Source organism: Vombatus ursinus, unplaced genomic scaffold (genome assembly GCF_900497805.2).
Source record: "Vombatus ursinus unplaced genomic scaffold, bare-nosed wombat genome assembly UNPS02009062.1, whole genome shotgun sequence".
Taxonomy (NCBI): Eukaryota; Metazoa; Chordata; class Mammalia; order Diprotodontia; family Vombatidae; genus Vombatus; species Vombatus ursinus.
In genome coordinates this window covers 7,513,014-7,527,922 of record NW_020948840.1, presented here as the reverse complement: position 1 = coordinate 7,527,922, position 14,909 = coordinate 7,513,014, and the positions used below count along the sequence as shown (strand labels likewise).

Genomic DNA, 14,909 nt, shown 5'->3' with positions numbered 1-14,909 from the left:
TTCATGTACTGACCAAGTCACCTGTTATTACAGGATTCAGGTCCACTGCAGCCTATGCAGGCAACCCCAGTGTCACTCAGGCCCTGACAGGTAAGGCCTTTAGCTCACTTTCCAGTAAATGTTGACAATTAAACATGATGCCATGATGTCAGATTTTGGATGAGGCAATCTCTTGGTGGAAAAAGGAATTGGACTAGGAGTCAGAAAGTTCTGGGTTCAAGTTCTGTCTCTGATACATATTGACGTTTTGATCCAGGCCTTGTCAGTTAACATCTCCACGTCCCTGGCAACTCTCTAAGACTACAAATTGCAAAGCAGGTACCAATTTGCATTGATAAAGGGAGTTTCCTAACTAGGAGCTTCTTATATCAATGAAATCATAGGTTGGAACAAAAAAAAAATGGTGAGGTCAGTTCAGTTGAATCCTGGGATGTAGACAGAAATTAACCTTCTATTAAATGTACTTTCTCCTTAGAATATGTTATTTAATCTTTCTTTAGACTGAATCGAGTCAATTTGAGGACATTTGTGGGGAAGAAATCCAGGGCTGAAGCAGGCTACTTGGACTTCCAGACCACAGAAACCTCTTCTTCCTCCCTTGTGGGCTAAACCATCCCCACCAAAAGCACAGAATCTTCCCTTGACTTCTAGGGAAATGACAGTAGAGGCAGATTTGAGGGAGATAGGGAAGAGGGGAGGAATAAGAGAAGAAACCAGTCCATTAGTTAAGGTAAATTGGTTTTCTTCTTTTCCCCTTTCAATTCACCCATGGATCCAATGACAAAAATCAGTAAATGCCTTCCAGAAGCCCATAGGAGCTGTCGCCAATCTGGGTAATTGGTATTATTCCATACTGAATCATATTATTACCATCTAAGGCTTCCTAAGGGTTTTTAAAAACCAGATTCCTACTTCAGGACTGTTCTACTGCACCTAACTGTGTCTCCTTCCTACACATTCAGGGATGGCCCCTTGTGGTGCAATCTTGTGTAAGTAACTAAGTTCGTTACTCAGTCTTTGGTTGTATGAAATTATTTTAACCTCTAGAAAATGTCTCTTTGCTTTGTTCTGTCTCAGTGTGACAGAAAAAGGAAAATATCTTGTCAGTTCAGAAGCTTAAGTGCGTTGATCGAATTATTAGCTTGGGTGGATCTTCACCCCTGACAACCTTTGCCCTCATCACCTGCCCAAGCTTGCCTTTAGAACTAAGTGGGGAATGGAGTCCTTCCCATAGAATACAAGCATCAGCGTCTAATCAGTTTCATACATGGGCCCATTGACTACACACTGGGGAAAAAGCAAAAGTGTAATTGACCAAAAAACAAAGAGCTAAGCCTCCCCACCCTTCAGATTCTGTCTTTTCACTGAGCAAACCTGAATCTGAGGATTGGCCCATCCTCTTATTTTCCAATCTGCCTCATACTGAGTCTGTCCTTTATTCCCCATCTCATGGCTCCATCTGTCTCCAGCTCTGCCTGGTTATCCCTTTAACTCCCCCATGACTATGTCTTATTGTTTAGCTCTCAGTTCATTTTTCCCCAAATCCTACCTCCCTCTGTTTTCCTTATCACTGCAACTTGATTCTATTTTTACTCTCTCTCTCTCTCTCTCTCTCTGTCTCTATCTCTTTCTCTCTGTCTCCTGACCCCAGGATATATCAGCCCATGTCTCTATTGACTCCAAGTCAGAATCTCAGAGTTTGAAGTGACTCAGAGGCCATCTAATCTAAACCACACTTGAATAAGTATCTCTTCTACAAAATTCCCAACAAGTAGTCACTCTGAAGAACTCCAAAGAAGAGAAAGTCACCACCTCTGAAAGCAATCCATTGCATTCTTGTATAACTCTAACTGTTAGGAAATTTTTCCTTACCTAAAATAAAAACATCTCTCTGCAATTAGTTCTGCCCTCTAGAGTCAAACAAGTCCAATTGTTCTTCCAGAAGGCCACCCTGCAGATACTTGAAGAAAAGTGTCATATCCCCCCAAATCTTCTCTTCTTTTCGATCAATCCCTATAAGACATGGCCTCTGATACCCTTACCATCATGATCACAACCAAGACTTATACTTGGTTGGCCTTTTTGAGGTATGAAGTTCTCCAGTTGTCTTTTGTGGAATTGAAAAGCAGCTGGCCATTGGCTGGCCATGGGATGAGTTATACCCCTGATGGCCTTTAAAAAAGCAAGTTTGCTAGCTCTGGAGGTAATCAAGGCAAGAGAGCTCTGAGAAATGTGACTATTAGAAGCAACCGAGAAATGATTCAACTATGGAGGAAGAACTCATCTCTTGAGAGAGAATCACTCTTTGCTGTTTCTTTTCTCCTTTACCAAAGAGCAACAGAGGAGGACAACATGGCATCTCAAAGCAGAGCTACCTGAACAGTAGGAAATAACATTATTGGAGCAGGCCCTGTCAATCAAGGTAGTTCTTAAGCAGCGTAGGTCCCTGGCAGCAGAGAAGAAAACTAACTAGTGATTAAGAGAAAATTAGCCCTGGAAGTCAGTAGTCAAGCTAAAAAGATGAACATTCACATGGAGGCCAGCTAAGTGACTTTGCCATAGGCATGAGTTACTTTAGACACATATGTTCCCTGTGTATGTGCCCCACTATCCGTGTATTCATATAAATGCTCATTCTTCTCATTGGCACATTGTATTTGTGGGAAAGTGTGCCCTATTTTTATCAAGGGATCTCTTTGTTACTATTGTTCTTAGGATGCCATCTCAGTAAATATCTTTACATTAAGCTTATTGTGTCTACTGGCTAATTATTAAAGGTAAGACCACTGGTAGGGGCTCTTAGGAGCTATAGTTTTGGCATATGAAATAACAAAATATCTTGAACCTGAGAGTTATTGCCCTTATCATCCCTCTACTCTCAATCTAACCTACAATCTGTGAGTATGAGTTTGAGGTAATCTTGGCGGGGGGGGGGGGTTTACATGTATGAAGAAAAAACCATCACACCCTCTGTAAATTCAGATATGGATGCTCCCATCTTAACAATAGGTAGTCCCTAATCCACAAACACTCAATTTACAAAAGCTTTGTACACATAAATAGTTTCCAACCTTGAGTCTGAACTCAATCCACACCCTTCTCTCCCTAACCCCCATGACCCCAGTTGATGTGGGGCTCATGGTCAAATAGCACTATCAGACTGAGCACTGGTGAACTACCAGTGTAGCATGGCCACATTCAGTACTAGGGAATGGAAACAACAGCCATATGGGAAGCACAAGTCCTGTGAAATGGGACTCCAGCTGAGGCAGACCTTTAAAGTTGCCATCTTGACCTAGCTATACCCTCACTATTGACATCTATGTCCAGGTACTACAGGCAGATGGTGGCAATTACTCAACCTGTGTGGATGCAGCTATATTAGCCATGCTGGATGCAGAGATCCCAATGAGAAATTTTATGTATGCCTCTTCAGCTGGCTTCATGGATGGCACAGCCCTGGCTGCCCTGAGCCATATGGAGGAGGCAGCTGGACCACAGGTGGAGCACAGCTGACTCTGACCTTGCTCCCCATGTCTGGCCAGTTTGCTCTGCTAGAGATGGATGCCTGTCTGCATGAGGATCACCTGCAGCAGGTACTAGGAGCCCCGTCCTCAACTGCGTGGGATGTTTATGCCTCATTGGGCCAGCTGGTTGGGCAGCATGTCCATGAGGCTGCCCTGCTTCTTGGAGACTGACCCTGATCCAGCAATAAAACATTTCAGCCCTTCCTTATGTGGCCAGTGCCTCCATTGCCTTCACTTTGCATTTCTGTCATCACCAGATCCTTTTCTCCACAGAGGCATTAGCCCTTCCTCTCTTCAGGGATGGTCGTTTGAGGCTCAGCAGAATAGATGGGCTCCATAAATGAGAAAGTCCATATGTGGGGTGGCACCACTTATTAGAGCAATGTTTGAGATATATGCATGACCTTTCAATTTAATAAGTGTAGGAAGGTTTATAAGGGTCTAGGTCATTTATGAGGGGCCCTCAGCCTGCCACTTGACTTGTTGCTGTATTTAATTTGACCACATCCAGTGCTAAAATAATCTGAAGGTATGACTGAATGGTGTCTTACTAATTAATAAAATAGACATCTCATTAATTAGCTCTAGCTCCTACCTCAGTTCACTGAATGTTAATTATTTAATGAACTGGAGAAACCTCCTTTCCCAATAGCATTTGCTCAGTTTTTTATATATTGAATAAATATTAGAATTACTGAATAAATGCAAGTTTTTAATTAACAAAAACAACAACAAATAAAGACATATACAAATAATTTTCACTCTGTTACCCATAACCTCAGAGCCACCATCACTTAGGGTTCTGTTGCCACTCCATGGTGAAAGGGAAATTCACATCCCCAAAGGGTTCCTTTAAGGCATAATGACAGGTTTGATTATCATGCCTCAGCTGTCTGTTAATAGGTGCTACTTCTCATAAGACAGCCTGTCTTCACTGTGACATCCCAATCTTCCTATACTTCTGACTATTTCTAGGTTCCCAAAGTCTGAGTTTCCACACTGATCCTTTTTTTTTAATAATATTTTTTCCTAATTGCACATAAAGACATTTTTAATATTCATTTTTTAAATTTCAAGTTCCAAACATTATCTCTCCCTCCCTCGTCTCCCCCCTCCCTTAAACAGTAAGCAATTTGATAAGTTCTACATGTCCACACTGATTTTTCCAACATCTGTTCCACTTGGTTTAGAGCTCTCTTTCTCATAATTTCATTCTCTTTTAACCTTACTCACATTTTAAGTTCTGTTCCTGTTTGTTTCTCTGACTTTGGCATTTCTCAGCTCTCTCATATGCCCAACCGGATCTCCTGGCAGGAGTAACCATTCCACTAAACTTCTTTACCACATCAGCCCCCAAACCATAGCTGCAAAATATTAATCCGTCATCTCCTACAGGGCAAAGCGGGCTTGACATCTCAGGGTATTTTTTTACAAATAAAAGGAAGTAAAACATTCTACACCCAACCTAAATGGAGCCATTTCTCAATGACAGTCACCTTTTAAACTACCATCCCATCCTAAATTCCTCATTCATGGGGAAATACTGAGTGAGGAAGCCTAGTAGAAAAAGCTGGTTTGGAAAATAAAGTATCACTGGAATTTGTTTTAGACCCGGACAAAAAAATTGTGGAAGCTACAAATAGGTGACCATTCTTGGCAATGTGACAGATTTTCCTTGGCTTGTCTGAAGACTTAGGCACATCCATTTTAAATGACAGATGGGCATAGAATCATAAATCTAGAAGGGACATCAGAGGCCAGCTAGAACAACCCATATTACAGATGAGGAAAACTGATGCCTGGAGAGTACAAGTGACTCACCCAAGGCCACACAGGTACTAAATAGGAGAGGTGGGATTTGAACCCAGGTTCTCTGACTCTAGAGCCAGTTCTCTTTCTACTCTACCAAACAGACCTCCAGGCAGGGCTCTCTAATGGCCAAACTCATTACTCTCCAACAAATGTCAGAAAGCCACTGGCTTGTCCATCACCACAGAGTTAGCTGTGAACTTCCACAGAGTTCCAGTACCATCATTAGAGTGTAAATTCCTTGAGGGCAAGGACTGTCTTTTTGCTTGTATTTGTATCCCCAGGGCTTAGCCCAATGCGTGGCATTTTGTTGTTGTTTAGTCATTTTCAGTCATATCCAACTCTACATGACCCATTTTGGTGTTTTCTTGGGAAAGATACTAAAGTGGCTTGTAATTTCCTTCTCCAGCTTATATTATAGATGAGGAAACTGAGACAAACAGTGTTAAATAATTTGCCCAGGGTCACACAAGTAGAAAGTGTCTGAGGCCAGATTTGAACTCATAAAGATGAGTCTTTCTGGTTCCAATCCCAGTACTTTATCCACTGTGCCATCTAGCTGCCCGTTTGGCATTTAATGAGTATTTAATGAATGCTTATTGCTTCTCTTTCTGCCTCTTAGTACTTTTTGTTATTCTCTCTGTAGGATGACTGGGAGAGATTATAAGAAATCTTGTTCCTTATTGACATTAGCATACAAGTGATCCCCCAAACTCAAATCTCATTTATACCAAGTGCATGAAATTTGAAGTTTTAGTTCCCCAAATACTTGCCAGAGTTCATCTTCTGGAGGAAATTAATTTGTTTTCAAATTATTCTAGGCAAGACAGAAGCAACACTTACTGAAAAAGGGAAAGCTTTAATTAAAGGATCCTAGAAAATGGGAGCCCCAGAACTGGCAATCCTTGGCTGAATTCAAAATGGCATGTCCTCTAAATTCCCCCAGACTATCTCCCAGACTCCCAGACTCCCAGATATTGCAAGGTTCTTGGGTCAACCGAGAAATTTCATCAGGGGTTGGTTTGCCATGATGAAAGATGAAACAATATTTTTTACCAGCAGGTGGCATTAGAGTAATAAAGCAAAAAGAGTGGAATTTAGACAAAGAAACAAAGCATTTATACAAATCTATAAATTGCCTTTTCTCCCCATTCAATAGTTTGAGGACACTAACACATTACGAAGAACAGTATGCAAAACACCATTTCTTTGTGTTTTCATAATTCCAGTAGCCAGCAAGTTGGATAATAGTTAACAAATGAAATTCAGGGGATACAGCATTTTAAGAATAAGCAGAGTCCACACTGAACAAACAGCATCTATTTCCAGGTGCTAATTATAAAGTGAATATGCTTCTTTCCTTGCCCCATTGGAAAAGGTAATTTATATCATATTTTATGGTGTGAGACCTGAGCCCCATTCTCGCTGTATAATCTTGCCAAGGGGAGAGTTCATATTTCTGAAATTCAATGCAGATCCCAACTAAGGTAGTTAGGTAGCATAGCAGAGAACAGTGGATTTGAAGTCATGAAGACCAGAGTTCTATTCCAACCTCAGACATTTACTAGCTGTGTGATCTTGGGCAAGTCACTTAATTTCTGTTTGCTTCAGTTTCCTCATCTGTAAAGTAGACATAATAACAATACCTTTTTATAGGGTTGTTGTGAGGATAAACTGAGATAATATTTGCAAAGCACACAGTGCCTGGTAAATAGTAGACCCTATATAAATGCTTATTCCTCACTCTCTCTCATCCACCCATGCCTAAGAAGGTACTCTTCTTGACATGTAGTGACTGAAAAAAAAAATTCACAAGATCACAAAATTGGAAGAGACCTCCTCCAACCCATATAGGGAGAGTATGATAGAAATTCACATTACAACAAACCTCTGCTTAATGCTTTCAGTAAGAAGGAAGCCATTACTTCCTAAGTTAGCTGATTCTACTTCAAGTTTAGTGTCAGAAAACACTCACTAACAATTAGAGCTGTCCAAAAGAAGACAAAAGTGGGCCTTGAGAGATAGTGATTGGGTTCCTTCTTCTTAAAGATCTTCAAATAGAGGCTGAATGACCATACTTCAGGGACATTAGAGTAAGAATTCCCTTCACATATGGGTTGGACTAGATACTCAATGGCAGCTGAGGCCCTTCCTAATCTCAAATCTTAATCTTGGGATTCTATAGATAGGTCTAATTGTTAGGAAGAGTTTCCTTATGAAACACCATGCTTCACTTCAAGGACATATATTCCTGATTAATGTATTAAGAACAACTAAGGACGGGCTGTTGGGATCAACCCTAGTTTATTTTCTACTTAGAAAAAAAAATTAGGATAGGTAGATAGAGGATCAGGGAAATGAAGGGTGGGGCAAGAATGTTGACTATGGGCCAAACCTCCAAATCTGGTGGATCAGTCAAGCCCTAGATCCCTGTGGTCAACTCTAGGAGGCAGGGCAGGGATCAAGGCAGGTAGTATGAGAGCTTAATCTGGGTGTGCCACCACACCTGTGTGACTCTAGTTTCAAACTGCCCCAGCTCACTCACCAAAGGTGGGAGAACGAAACAATAATGGTCCCAGTGGATGCTCAATCCAGCCAATCAAACTACCAAACAACACTTAAAGCCTGAGCTATAATAATTCACTCCTGGCACTTACATGTGATACAGGTATTTTTGCCAATCCCGTCCTCAGAGACCAAAGAGAAGTCTAAAGCCTCCTCCACACAATAACCTTAAACCTGGCTGCCTAGCTCTACCTGAATATTCATCATCCGTGGGCCCTTTGTGCTGTGAGTCTTTTGAACTCTTCCAGGTTGCTCCTCAGGCAGACATCCATCAGGGGACAGCATGGCCCAAGTTTGAATCCTAGCCCTGCTGTTTACTTGTATGACCTTTGACAAGTCACCTAACTTTGGGGACCTTCAGTTTCCCTTTTTATAAAATGAAATGGTTTTTCAATTTTGAGCTGAAAGTGACCTTGAAAGCCATTAAATACAATACTTTCATTTTACATATGAGGAAATGAGGCCTAGAAAGGTCAAGTGACTTTTCCTGGGTCACACAGCTACTAAAAGTCTGAAGTAGGACCTGAACTCATGTCTTTCTAACTCCAAATCCAGCATTCTACCCACTGCACCATTTTGGCTTGCACCATTAAGGCCCTAGGGTCTTATGACACAACAAAATGAGGCACTAGAGAAGGACTTCAGAAGATTATATGATAAGAATCCATCCCATGGTGTTAATAGCTAACATTCTGATAGCACTTACTATGTGCCAGGCACTGGGCTAAGCACTTTACATTTATTATCTCATTTGATCCTCATAATATTCTTTGTTGTTTTCATTTTTAGTCATGTCCTACTCTTCATGGGGTTTTCAGTCATTTTCAGTCATGTTTGACTCTTTTGGAGGTTTTCTTTGCAAAGATACTGGAGTGGTTTACCATTTCCTTCTCCAGCTCATTTTACAGATGAGGAAACTGAGGCAAACAGGGTTAAGGGACTTGACCAGAGTTACACAGCTAGTGAGTGTCTGAGGACGCATTTGAACTCGGGTCTTAGTGACTGGTACTGTACCCATTGCACCATCATCTGACCCAGTGTTCTCTTCGAAGTACTGGCCAGAACATATTTTGTTGAACACAGAATGTTGGGCTGTGTTTGCCTAGGATTCTGTAAGCCTCCCAATAAGAATGACCTCAAAGAGGAACTTACTAACTCTCAGGAGAAAGAAAATGAGCAGACAGAGCAAAAAAGGTCTTCTCCCCCTGCCCTTCCAAGCTCAAAAACAGAATGGAGCTAAATAAAGGAACTTCTAAAGGTCTCAGGCTGCCTCATCCAAAAATTTTTAGCTAAGCTTCTTTGTTAGAATGTCACAATCCAATAGCCCCTGACCTGCGTAGCTGACTCCACACGTTCTACCAGTTCTGCTTTTAAGCAGTGATTTTCCTTCTTTATATGTTTTAAAGCTGGAGAGACAGGCTCGTGGAAACCTGGACTGGCCCTTTCGGATGCAGGTAAGTGGAGCCCTGGGTAAGACGCTAAAGAAACCAGTAGTGACCATCAGGGTACAGTGAAGAGTACTAGCCCTAGAGTTCAAGCTCTAGCTTGAACACATTCTGCCTCTGCCGCTTAACCTCCTATATGATCTTGGGCAAGTCACTTAATTTCTCTGGGCCTCAGTTTCCTCACCTGTAAAATATGGAAATTTGACTAGATGGCCTGAGGTCCCCTCCAGACCTAAATCTATGATCCTGTGGCCAATCTAGAAACTACAGGTGTCACATTTGTACTAGGGAGGAGGCCTCACTCACCTCACTGACTAGACAGAGCAGAGCAATTCAGAAATTCAGTCAAGAGAAGCTTTGGCAAAAGACTCAGTCACTTTTCTCAGGCAATCTCAAAAATAGGCAAAATAGTCTCTAAAAATTCTCATTGGGGGCCAGAGGGAGGAGAGGGAGATTGATGAGCGATAAGGAGAAAAGAAGAGCTGGGTTTGATAGCCCTCCTTCAGCTTAGCTTTAGGGCTCCATTCCACGTGATAATGAACTTGACCCCAGCTTCCTTCCTCCCAAGAGCAGGGTTCCAGTCTTCTCCTCCCGGGAGAATATGAACAATTTGAGGGGAGAAACTTTCTTTCTCATTTTTCTTTGAATTCCCAGCAAACAATAGGCATTTATCGGCACTTTTTAAATTAAATTGTATGTATTCCATCTCATGGCCAGTTCCAATTAAGTATGCAGTGTTAAGTCTTATAAGTCCCAGCTGCAATGGCTTCTGTTGTTCCTCCAGCGTCAGTGGGATTCAGGGATGGTGGGTGGGTCAGTGTATGTTTAGAGGAGCTTAGAGCAGAACATGTTTCTATATCCACCCATGTACCCAAACTTTCATCACGTAACCCCTCAATCCACTCTGTTGTCTAATGTCATTAATGAGAGCCTTAGTGAATGGGACCTGGCTGGAAAAATACTTAAAAATTCTCAGAGTTTTTAAATGGAAAAAAAAAAGCTGGGGGTGGTGGGGAGAAGCAGGGCTAGCAAGCCTATCTTACATGAAAAATTAGTCATGTGTTTTTTTGCAAACTGGAAAAAACATGACCAGAGATCTCCAAGAGAACACTGAAGTGTTTTTGAAAGCCCTTAGTGAATGACTTGCACTGACTTTGGCTTTCTTTGCCTTTCCCCTTGAAGTCTCTTGAGGTTTCGGTGGGAATCCTAAGAGATCAATGAAGCTCCAGTTGATGAGCTCCTTTCTGAATTGGATCAAACAGAAAGCCATCGTGTTCAGTGCCTCCCCCTAATGTCCATAAAGGATGAGCTCTTCCCAGCTGGAGTTCCATTTTAGCATAATGGCTTCCTGGGGGCAAGAAAGAGCTATACTATGGGACGAAGGAGCTGAAGGAGCTGCCAAGAGCCACAGAGAGGAGCACAAATGTGTTATTATTGTCCTGTTTCCATGGGTGAGGTCAGATGCTTCTTTTGCATATAAGTAACCAAAAGTCTTACTGATGTTTCCAGGATCAAGGCCAAACGAAGAATTAAAGACAAGACCTTTGGAGCCAGCATCCAAGGGAGATCCAAGTAAGTTAAATGTTAGATAATAGAGCCATAACTAGCAATTTGTGTGCTAGGGACAGTAGTATAAAACATGCCTGGGGTAAACAGCACCAACTAGGCTTCAGAGGCTGCTAGGAAGTAAGGGGAAAGGCTGTCCAGGAAAGAACTCAACTGGGGTGCAGTCATATTTGAACTTCTTATTCTTGCAAACTAGATGCCAAGCTCAGTTGTTTGAACTTGTTAAAGTAATTTCAAGAGTTGTAATCCCCCTTTACTGTTTGACATCTTGGATAAAAGCCCCAGCCACCTTGTCATAGTTACAGCTCTGGCAACTTGCATCTCATGATGATTTTTTTTTGACTCTTGGTATACACCTATGTATACACCTACCCACCCATTCACTTCCTCCCAAACCTACTCTCTGCTACCTATGTAGCAATGGGTGTACCATTATCTCACTCACCAAATCATTTATTATCTCACCTCTTTATCTTCTTGCATTTCAAAAAATGCATATCTTCTTTTTTTATCTTTAATAATTTATTTATTGTTTATTCTGTTATATTTACATATCATATGTAAGCTATATACATATATATGTAGAAAAAAAGAGAGGGTGAGAGAGATTTATATAGCTCTATGCAGTATAGAAAAATCAGAAATCTTTTCTATTGACCTACCATGAATATTTATTGTTGATGGACAAATAGACTTCATGTAAAATTGCTCTGGTCTGAATTTGATTCTCCTTCAGTTCCAGCCCTAGTCCTCCATTATCCCACATCATGAGTAGTAGAAGAAAAGGCTTCTCTACTTGTTTCTCTCTCTCTATAAAAATGGAGATTAGGATAAGCCAGATTTTCCTCATCCATACTTGACTTCCAGGGAGATTTAGTAATAACTGCATGAAAGCTCATGGTTGGACAAATCTCATCTTTCTCTTAGTAATAGTTCTGTTTGGCCTATCAGACCAATGCATTCTGACCATTGCTAAGTCGTGGATTCTAGCCCAGCACAGGATTTAGAGTCAGAAAGGAAATAGAATCCTGGTCATGAAGTGGGATAATATAGGACTAGGACTAGAAATGAATAAGTATCAACTTCAGGACAGAGCAAGGATTCAAACCAAGGTCCTCTGGTTCTTCCCGTGAAAAAATGCATATCTTCTTATGTTCCATAGGAATGTAATAAGCAGTGATCAAAATCTTCCTTTCATTGTATTTATTAGCGTTCTTCTTGATTAGCCTATGTCAACGCCAATTATTAGCACTATTTTTACTTTCTAAAGAATCTACCTGAGGGAAAAATAATGAATATATTTATTACTTACTTCTTCAAAAGACCCATGATCTAATCAGTGTGTGAATTTCCTCCTCTAACAGAGACTGCAACATCTCCACAGCTTCATAAACTGCTGTGGCCAACTTCTATATGATGAGTTTCTCTGAATCCTCCCTCCCCCATAAAGCACCAGAAACTGTGCCCAGGAAAATGGCAGGAAGAAGGCTCTCAGATGAAGAGTGTGTGTGGGAGGAAGGGGGGCGGGGTTCAATGTGAGGCAAAAAAGGAACAGGGAGAGCTCATTTCAGCCTGTCATATGTTAACTTTCTATTTTAACTAATTATTCTTGCTCGGTAGGTAATAAGATCAGTTGTTTCTCTACTGATGAAGAACTGTGAATGTCGTCAGTATCCTTTCAATTTGGTGCCCTGGCCAAAGCCCCAATCACCCTCCCCAGTTATGACTTGACTTTCTGCATTTAGCTAGTCTGGTCTTTGGACAAAGCACACAGATTCCCTTACACTTGAAGATGTTCCAAGTTGATAAGACCTCTTTTAGTGGAAGAAACTCCATTATCAGTTATAAACTATCCAAAAAAGTTTGGCAGTGCTACTGGTCTCTAGACCAGAGGGAATGTTGTAGACACAGTGTACTTATACTTCTACAAAATATTTAACAAAATCTTTCACGATACCCTTTAGGATAGATATAGAGATGTGGGTTGAGTGATAGCCTGGTTAGGTCAATTTGGAAGTTGCTGAATGGCTGAACCCCAAAAGTTGTAATTAATAAATTCTTATGAATTTGGAGAAAGGACCCTAGTTGAATACCCATAGATTTGCCCTCACCCCTGGCACTATTCAACATTTTTATCTGTACTTGGCTAAAGGTCCAGATAGTATGCTCATCAAATTTTCAGATGCTCTAAAGCTGGAGAAATAGCTAGTACACTGATGACATTCAAGATGGAAAAAAATCTGAGTAAGTTAGAATGTTGAACAAAATCTAATAAAATGCAATTTTATAGGGAAAAGTAGGAAATTCTATATTGGGGTTCAAAAAAATCAACTGTGTTAAATACAGAATGAGGGATGGTGAGACAGTGGTCCCTATGAAAAGAGCCTTCTTAGATTTTAGATTTCATTCAAGTCAAGAGAGTGTCATGGCATCCAAAAAGGCTAATTTAATCTTAGGCTGCATTAAAAGAGGCATAATGTCCTGAACAATAGAGGTGATAGTTCCTCAATATGCTGCTCTGATCATACCAAAGAATTGTGTTCAATTCTAGGCACCCCATTTTAGTAAGGATTTGACAACATAGAGCATATCCAGAGAAAGATGATCAGAATGCTGATGGAAACAGAGTCCATGCCAGGTTGAAAGAACTTGGAATACTTAGCATTGAAAAGATTTGGAGGTGATCCACCAGCAATCTTCAAATAAATAAAGAAGAAGGATTGGAGTTTTTCTGCTTTGCCCTCGAAGGTAGAGGAAAGAGCAGAACATGAAAATTTCAGAGAAACAGATTTTGGCTAAATATAAAGTAAAATTTCTTGACAGGTGGAATTGAGTTACCTCAGGAGATAACAGGTTCTCTTTATGAAAACTCTTCATGTGGAGGCTAGAGGACCACTGGTCAGAGATTTGGGCGAAAGAATTCTTGGTCATTTACAAGTTGAACTACATGGCATCTGAAGTGCCTTCCAATGCTAAGATCCTGTGATTAAAAACCAGCAGTTTTTGTCACTTCAAATATATTACTGGTCTTTTTTTTTCTTATAGCTGTGTATATCTGTTTAAACATTTCCATCCTAATAGTTTTTGCCCTGAAGGGCCAGGCATAAAAATACATGTGACAAAAAGATCTTGGCAGATAAGAATGTTGGGTCAAATTTAATAAGATGAAATTAAATGCCAAGACTTATGTAACATAGGTGTGGGGTGGCTGGTATAGATACCCTCAGTGCAATCCTTCACACAGGGCGTTGGCCACCCACTCACTTTCTAGTCTGATTTGCTTACTCCAACTTGCCTTCACAAGGACAGGTCTGGATTTCCAGATAAAGACTACCACCATGTGGCTACACTTAAACTCTTTCAGGATCCAAGAGGTATCCTTCTTATGGAGAAATACACTCTCCGTATTCACTATGGCTCTTGAACTCTCTCCAGTGTGATTCCCATTTACACAAAACCAGCAACTCACAATGATGACACCATTAGATTTTAAACAACCATTTACTTAACAATAAGACAAAAGTAATCATAACCAGCATATCACAGGTACTCAATATAAGCAAATACTGTGATCACAGTTCACACATAAACTTGAGTTACACTCTCCCACCAACATGCTTAGTATCTTTTCAGGAAAGGGCGCACATAGAAAACTTTCAGGGAAGCTCATGAGTGAAGAAAGCCCATGTTCTCAAAAAGGGCTTTACAAACTCTTGCCCTTAGCATGGTGATTTAAGCCTTTTTGTTTATGTAAGAAGTAGGGAATTCCTCATCAATGGAGGTCTTCTTGGAGAAGCCAAATGGCCATTTGTTTGGGGTTTGGTGGAAAGGTAGGGATTGGATTAGAAGGCTTCTGATCTTTCTAGCTCTGAAGTCAGGGAAATCTGTTTCCCTGGTTATTTAACAGCAAGAAGCACTGATTCATACAAGATGATGTCTCATGATGATATAATTGTAAGTTTGTATGATGACCTTTGAACTTCTGGCTCCTCCAAAG

General features: G+C 40.8%; 1 protein-coding gene and 1 pseudogene across 2 annotated transcripts in view; both read left to right on the top strand.

The window, feature by feature from the left end:
* Window positions 1-14,909, top strand: part of VIT (vitrin) — a 153,946-nt gene that overhangs the window by 96,739 nt on the left and 42,298 nt on the right. For both annotated transcript variants that reach the window (XM_027850499.1, XM_027850498.1), the window contains exons 8-10: window positions 34-90; window positions 9,308-9,355; window positions 10,856-10,918. In XM_027850499.1, coding sequence (XP_027706300.1) covers window positions 34-90; window positions 9,308-9,355; window positions 10,856-10,918 — 168 coding nt within the window. The remainder of the gene's footprint in view (window positions 1-33; window positions 91-9,307; window positions 9,356-10,855; window positions 10,919-14,909) is intronic.
* Window positions 2,023-3,698, top strand: LOC114034601 (annotated as a pseudogene).